An 8,418-nucleotide genomic window follows, 5' to 3' on the forward strand; every position below is an offset into this window, starting at 1 on the left:
AAGGATTTTACATATCTGAAAAAAATGACTTTTTACTTTTTTTTTTTTTTTTTTTTACACTTTTTTTGAGTGTGCACCATCCTTTTAGAGTTGAACAATTTTGAAAAAAAAATACACTTGGGAAATTTTTACAAGAACCAACTTAGGAAAAAAATTGCATTACGCAATTAACCTTTGTGATTTGATTATTGCATTAAACCATTTCAATATACTGCGCAACCCTAATTTTGTGGCATTTTGTTTCTTTTAGATTCCACCATCCAATCCTGAGCCGTCTCGAGAGCAGCTTCCAGGTGGAGGTGGATGTGTTGACGCAGCTGCTGCGATGCCAGGCGCAGATCTCCGAGTGGCATTTCCTGCCATCTCTGGTCAACCTGCACGGTGCCCATTCCAAACTTCAGGGGTGGGGTCAGGTATTCGAACGGCAGCGAGAAACCAGGAAACACCTTTTCGGAGGCCAATCCCAGAAGGCTGTGCAGCCACCGCACCTCTACCTGTGGCTCCAGCGCCTTCAAGCGACGCTCCTAGCCAAGTTCAGCTTCTACTTCCACGAGGCTCTGAGCCGCCAAACGTTGCAGTCCGAAATGAAAACCCTGACAGCTCGGACCTCCCTAGATTACTTCGGTAAGATCTCAGCCTTCATTCGCAAGCACGATGCTTCGAACGTCTCTTTGGTCTTCGACAACCGTGGCTCTGAGAGCTTCCAGGGTCACGGATACCACCATCCGCACTCCTACCGTGAAGCTCCCAAAGGTGTGGACCAGTTTCCAGCCGTTGTGTCGCTTCCCAGCGGAGAAAGGCCGGTCACGCATTGGCCCAATGTCATCATGATCATGAGCGACCGCTCAGCGGAACTCAACGCTCTTGATAAGGTGGTCCACTTTTATGATGATAAAGTCCAGAGCACCTACTTCCTCACACGGCCTGAACCGCACTTCACCGTAGTGGTGATCTTCGACGGGAGGAAGTCAGAGAGGGACTCCAACATCGTGGCATTCCTGCAGGAGCTGACGGGATCGCTGAGGAACACCAAACCCTTCACTACACTCAAACCGGGCTCCAAGGGTTGAACTTCTTTATATTTATCAATATAGACTTTTTTTCACCATAAATGTAGTTTATTTTAAAAGGATGTTTACCTTGATATGAGTTGCTGTTGCTCTTTTATTCACTGCGTTGCTGAAATATTGTTGAATGTAATCCATTTTATCCTTATCCCTTTGAATGACTATTAAAGAGGTCCAAAAGCTTCATGATTCAAACACTTTCAGACCAAAGACGAATATCACAGCTGTTTGTCGTGTTTTTTTTTATGCATCACAAATGAGTTCTTTTAGCTTGTGTTCCTGCTTAGCAATTGCTTTATCTAATGCGAAAGGGACCCACTGCAAAGAGTTCAACTTCCCCTTTTATTGTTAATTTGCTGTGTAACATTTTAATAGCCTTTGGTTTTAACGTTTTGACCATTGTGTACATTTTCACTTGTGCAATAAAGTTTGGAATAGTCTATCATACTGTACTGACTTCTTTCTCTTAGGGAATACAATTATAGTTATGAATAAAATAACCTTTTTGAATTGCACGTATTTCTTGGGTTTGCAGTGACTAACAAAATTGTATCTACTGAATTGCCGTTTCAAATTCTTAATGATTCCAAGAGTCTTCTCAAATATTTCAATTGTCATTTAATGTGATATATAGTACTGTTTGCATATTTCATCAAAATCCCGTAAAACAGTAATATTGTGAAATATTAGAGTTTAAAATAGCTTATTTCTGTGATCAAAGCTGAATTTTCAGTATAATTGCTCCAGTCCTCCGGGTCACATGATCCCTCTGAAATCATTCTAATATGCTGATTTAGTGCTCAAGAAACCAATTTTTTTTTATTTTTTTTTTTAAACGGATACATTTTGTTTGGGATTCTTTGATGAATAATAGCAAGAAAAAAAGAATGTTTATTTGAAATAGAAATGTTTTGTAACAAATGTCTTTACTGTCACTTTAAAGATATAAAAATATACATTTCTTTTTAAAAAGTTGTACTGATCCCAAACTTTTAAATGATAGTGTAGACCAGAACAGAAAAGTATAGCATTTTCGTTTCAAACATTCTGTGCTTTTTATAGTGTTTTACAGTCTGGAAAACCCATGACCATACTGGTAATTCAGTGCAAATTTTCAAAAACAAAAAACTAAGCATTAAAATGTGATTTTAAAATTTTATTTCAGTGATACAAACTGTGATTATTTTCTTGTTATGGTTCACTGCAACCCAATGAAATGCATAGGTCACAGCTGTACATGAGAGTTGACGTCTGTACTGAAGGACAGCAGAAAGGATGTACCAGCTTGCACTTGAAAAATGGATGAAGATTAATAGAAATAAAACATTAAAGATTTATAGTTTTATACCCATAACTCAAGACAGAGAAAACAGGCTTGCAAAACATCTTTTCATTTAAATGTTAAGTTTTTAAATTTTGTTGTATGCACTTGTCATTTTTAAAATGTGTATAGGTAGTATTTATAAAGTTTTAGCTTTTAGTTTTGGATCTGTTTTTAGTTGTTTTAATACTACAATTGATTGCTTCTGTTGTCCTCATTTGTAAGTCGCTTTGGATAAAAGCGTCTGCTAAATGACTAAATAATAATCTATCATTTTACCTCCACTTTAGAATCAGCCAAGTTAAGGTGCATGATGGGAAATGATTCTTTGCTTAAAGGCAGAAATTTTTAACGGCAAGACTGAAATAAGAGCATAGTTATTAGTGTACATGAGTACAAAACATGGACCCAGGCAGAGGGATTTTAACATTTAAAGGGACAGTACTCCAAAAATCATTAACAAATCCATGTTTTGTGTTCTATAGAAGATCGGTTTGCTATATTATAATGAGGTAATGACTACTATTTTTTTATTTTGGGTGTACTGTGTCTTTAAATCACATGTACAATGCTTTCTACTCACCGTTTAGTTTTAGTATGAGCCGTTCCATCACTAAACTGAAATATAATCAACAAAAAAGTACAGCGCACCATTTTGAGAGATATCAACTTTCCTTTATTTAAAAGACATTCAGTTTAAACATTTTAAAATGCACTGGAACATGATTTAATGCTACATGCCAATACAGTCCTATACATGAAAGTGCGACATCACAATGGATTAAATGTACATATTTATTATTCGTTCAGGTTATTAAATATCTGGAAAGAGCTCTAGCATTATTATTATCATTATTTAACTTGGGGAACGACTCTTCAGAGAGCGACGGGAGCACACACCCTTGGCAGACCAGGCTCCTGCATTCAACATGCATCCTGAAAGGCACTTTCATGTGAACACAGTGTGTGTGTGTGTGTGTGTGTGTGTGTGTGTGTTTGTGTGGGAGGGTGGGGCGATATCTCAGATCGCTTGGAAAAGGACAAAAAAGTGGGCGTCGGATATGGTAACAAGCGGACGCGGTCGTATGAAAGAGCACCAGTAAGAAATGAAGGTAAAAAAATAGAACAGGTAGAAAAACGTAAGAGCAGCAGTCAAAAAAAAGTGGAAAAACAATCATCGTTAGTGTATAAAAAAAGTGAACCAAGGTCGTTCGGTCGTAAAACTACTCACCTCACCTTCATGCATATTTACACACGGGACTAAACACCCTCGATCACACACTCACACTCTTACACACACAAACCCACACAATCTGGTTTACAAGTGCAGTGCACTAACTCTCTTTCACTCACACACACACTCAAACACTTAAGTTGTCATGTACAAGCATGAATTATCCATCATCTAGTACTCCGAACTACTCTAAGCGCATTTTATCATGCAATAACCCCCACACAGCCACACCACACACAGGAGAGCCATGTATGGTTATTGTGCTCCAAAGAGTCTGCCGTTGATGATATGGTACAAACACACGTACACTGGAAGCACAGGGGACGTTGAAAATTGAGGATAGAACACCGTTGTCGTCCGTCAGTGGAGCAGCAGTGGAAATTGTATTTGAACGACCCGAGGGAGGGCGTGGCCTATTTGCACAAACGTATGTCATTTTTTTTCGCAATCCTCCCCGGAATGTCTTTTTTTTTTGCCCTCGGAATGTTATGGTCGTGTCCTTCCCACGTCGTCCAATCAGGCTTCAGGGTTTGGTTTCCACGGTAAAGGGGGAGGTTTATCTGGTGATCAAGGCTTAGTGTGGTATTTTTCGAGTGAAACCAGGAAAAACAGTGGAACATTCATGGAATACATTCGGTGTTATCCAGTCGCCTTGCGGGAAAGGCTAAGTGAACGAAAAAAAAAACAATTACATTCCCCATCAAATTCCAACAAGTGAAATAACTATTTTCCCAAGAGGCACCGGGAGTCCTGTAACTCGAATCGAAGCATCAAAAAAGCAGCAGCAACTTATTAAAACGCATTTTCGACAAATCCCTCTTGTGGTAGTAAGGCCTAACAAATCAAAGCACTCAAAATACATTGCACTGACTCAATGGAACATTTCCCAAAAAAACAACAACGGTACATCCTGTACAGACAGTCTCTCTCCGCTGTCTCTGAACGTATTCCTCATAAATGTATCTACACACAGACACGGTAAAGTCCTATTCACTTATACACACACACACACACACACACACACCACCCTGACAACACATTTATGGATATAATATCGTAGACTAACGCTATCAGACCTTTCTGCGCGTAAACTAGCTATCGGCCGTACAATCATGGCATTATTAAGAGATTAACCCTGTTCTTCGAGCAGTCATTGAGTCTTAAACCCTGTTTCCTTCGGTTGGACCCATTGGCTTACATAGTGCCGGATTTGTCGCCGCTGAAACTCGAAGGCGGATTCTGGGGCTGCTGGGAAGGCGGAGGGTTGGCTTTGGGGAGAATGGCCGGTTTGGGCCGCAAAGCAGGTGGGCGGAGCGTCACGCCCATGCGGGGCGAGGCCACAGGTTTGAAGGTGGCAACGGGGTCGTTGGAGCGCCGGGACGAAGGGCCAGGCAGTGGAGGGAGAGGAGGAAGGGGGCTGATAGGGCTGAGGGGGCTCGGGGAATCTGACGGGCTGGACAAACTGGAGGGGGTGGAGCCGGATGGGCAGAATGGGCTGCTCTTCACCTGCTCCAGGGTGTCCAGCACCAGGTCAGGAGCCGCGCTTTTCCCGTTCTGCCTTTCCAGCTCACGCAGCTCATTCAAGGCCAAACTCATGGTTTCCTCTAAATCCTGGAGAGAGAGAGCAGGTATTACTAACACGACACGTTGCGTTATTTGAGCATGCATGAGTGCGGATGTGTGCAAATCTCACAAAACCAGTCATGGACATTTCTGGGTCGTAATGGACAGCAAATTTAAAGAAAACAAGTAAGAAATTGTATTTTGGATAGAGAAAATAAATCCTATATTTTTAGAGTCCCTCATTTTTTTTCAGTATATACTATATAAATTTAATATAAATTCTAATAATATCTAAAATATTTAAAATGATTATATTGATAATTTACTGATTATTAATTTTATTTAAATATTTTAGAAAATTGAACTTTTTTTACAAAAATGAATAAAATATAAACCGATTATACATTTAATAAAAATCTGAAATCTAAACATGAAAAAATTATACATAGCTATTATAATAACTAACAACGCATCACCATTTATACTGGTAATTCGACGATTATCAATTTAATGAAAATTATAAAATTAAAGTAAAAAACAATAAAATACAAATTGAATACGGGGTGGTGATGGCGTAGTGGACACATGCCTTTGGTGTGAGAGACCCGGGTTCGAATCCACTGTGAGACACCAATGTGTCCCTGAGCAAGACACTTAACCCCTCGTTGCTCCAGAGGCGTGCGACCTCTGACATATATAGCAATTGTAAGTTGCTTTGGATAAAAGCGTCAGCTAAATGAACAGAGTGTGTGTATATGTATATGTATACATATACATATACATATATATATACATACATACATATACATACATATATATACACATATATATACATATATATACACATACACTCACCTAAAGGATTATTAGGAACACCTGTTCAATTTCTCATTAATGCAATTATCTAATCAACCAATCACATGGCAGTTGCTTCAATGCATTTAGGGGTGTGGTCCTGGTCAAGACAATCTCCTGAACTCCAAACTGAATGTCAGAATGGGAAAGAAAGGTGGTTTAAGCAATTTTGAGCGTGGCATGGTTGTTGGTGCCAGACGGGCCGGTCTGAGTATTTCACAATCTGCTCAGTTACTGGGATTTTCACGCACAACCATTTCTAGGGTTTACAAAGAATGGTGTGAAAAGGGAAAAACACCCAGTATGCGGCAGTCCTGTGGGCGAAAATGCCTTGTTGATGCTAGAGGTCAGAGGAGAATGGGCCGACTGATTCAAGCTGATAGAAGAGCAACTTTGACTGAAATAACCCCTCGTTACAACCGAGGTATGCAGCAAAGCATTTGTGAAGCCACAACACGCACAACCTTGAGGCGGATGGGCTACAACAGCAGAAGACCCCACCGGGTACCACTCATCTCCACTACAAATAGGAAAAAGAGGCTACAATTTGCACGAGCTCACCAAAATTGGACGGTTGAAGACTGGAAAAATGTTGCCTGGTCTGATGAGTCTCGATTTCTGTTGAGACATTCAGATGGTAGAGTCAGAATTTGGCGTAAACAGAATGAGAACACGGATCCATCATGCCTTGTTACCACTGTGCAGGCTGGTGGTGGTGGTGTAATGGTGTGGGGGATGTTTTCTTGGCACACTTTAGGCCCCTTAGTGCCAATTGGGCATCGTTTAAATGCCACGGCCTACCTGAGCATTGTTTCTGACCGTGTCCATCCCTTTATGACCACCATGTACCCATCCTCTGATGGCTACTTCCAGCAGGATAATGCACCATGTCACAAAGCTCGAATCATTTCAAATTGGTTTCTTGAACATGACAATGAGTTCACTGTACTAAAATGGCCCCCACAGTCACCAGATCTCAACCCAATAGAGCATCTTTGGGATGTGGTGGAACGGGAGCTTCGTGCCCTGGATGTGCATCCCACAAATCTCCATCAACTGCAAGATGCTATCCTATCAATATGGGCCAACATTTCTAAAGAATGCTTTCAGCACCTTGTTGAATCAATGCCACGTAGAATTAAGGCAGTTCTGAAGGCGAAAGGGGGTCAAACACAGTATTAGTATGGTGTTCCTAATAATCCTTTAGGTGAGTGTGTGTGTGTGTGTGTGTGTGTGTGTGTGTGTGTATGTATATATATATATATATATATATATATATATATATATATATCATATACACATATATATACATATACACATACACATACACATACACACACACATACACATATATATATATATATATATATATATATATACATACACACATATACATACAGTGAGGTCAATAAGTATTTGATCACCCTGTGATTTTGCAAGTTATCTTACTTAGAAATCATGGAGGGGTCTACAATTTTCAGCATAGGTGCATTTCCAAGATAACTTGCAAAATCACAGGGTGATCAATATATATATATATATATATATATATATATATATATATGATATAAATACTAAATGTAATAGTTTTTTATTTTTATTATTGTTAATTGATTATTCATTTGATCAATATTTAAAAAAAAATTCTAAGCCTTTTCTAACATTAATATAAACCAACTATACATTTATTACACGTATTATTAAACAATTATATTTTCTTTCCTTTTAAATGTCAGGAACATGTTTTTGTGAGATTTGCCCATTTACATGTCTGTTTATAACAAACCTGTGCCATTGTGTGCGGGTTCAGCGTCTGGGAGCGCTGAATAGGTATCCCACAATGCAGTGCGGATGGTGACTGGCGTATTGGAGGACTCTCCCGCTCTCTGTCCCTGCGCAGGGACTCGTGGCGGCTGATGTTGGCAGTGACATTGCCGTTGGAGGTGGTGTTGTGTCCCGTGCGTCCGTGGTGCTCAGGACTGTCTACACAGCTGTTCCCACGCAGCAGCTCCCGCGGGCTGAAATGCCCTGTTACCGTCACCGTTACAGGAGGAGAGCTACGTTCCAGCCCATTGCCGTGGCAGTGACCGTCGCTTAAGCGACCAGGGACACGGCGCAGGAGGGCTTCCGTCCGCTTCCGGTGTCTGAAGAGAGAAAGGAGGAATTAATAAAGTGAAACACGTGACTAGGAGACTGAAGGCCAGAGTGTGTGTGCTCACCGGCTGATGAAGGTCTCAGGGATTCTTGGTTCAGTAGGAGACGTCAGCGACCGTCTGGAGCTCACTTCATCTGAAGGTGTAGTGCTGGCCTCACTGTCTGTTTTCTGGCTTAGAGTGTCTGACATGGCCTCGTCCCTGAAATATATCATTCAGAAGCTC

At 40.5% G+C, this 8,418-nt stretch overlaps 2 protein-coding genes across 2 annotated transcripts in view; one reads left to right on the forward strand and one right to left on the reverse strand.

Moving 5' to 3' along the window:
- The window catches only part of LOC306861494 (KICSTOR subunit 2), a 100,172-nt gene extending 98,139 nt beyond the window's left edge, over positions 1-2,033 (forward strand). The window contains exon 3 of the mRNA XM_079403765.1: positions 251-2,033. Within this exon, the coding sequence (XP_079259891.1) occupies positions 251-1,070 (820 nt within the window). The 3' untranslated portion in view covers positions 1,071-2,033. The remainder of the gene's footprint in view (positions 1-250) is intronic.
- Positions 2,034-3,045: 1,012 nt separating this feature from the next.
- Positions 3,046-8,418, reverse strand: part of LOC306861798 (SLIT-ROBO Rho GTPase-activating protein 1-like) — a 40,721-nt gene continuing 35,348 nt past the window's right edge. Inside the window, exons 21-23 of the mRNA XM_079404280.1 lie at positions 8,260-8,394; positions 7,827-8,184; positions 3,046-5,233 (exon numbers count right to left, since the gene is read on the reverse strand). Coding sequence (XP_079260406.1) covers positions 4,817-5,233; positions 7,827-8,184; positions 8,260-8,394 — 910 coding nt within the window. The 3' untranslated portion in view covers positions 3,046-4,816. The remainder of the gene's footprint in view (positions 5,234-7,826; positions 8,185-8,259; positions 8,395-8,418) is intronic.

This window comes from Barbus barbus (assembly GCF_936440315.1).
Source record: "Barbus barbus genome assembly, chromosome: 42".
NCBI lineage: Eukaryota > Metazoa > Chordata > Actinopteri > Cypriniformes > Cyprinidae > Barbus > Barbus barbus.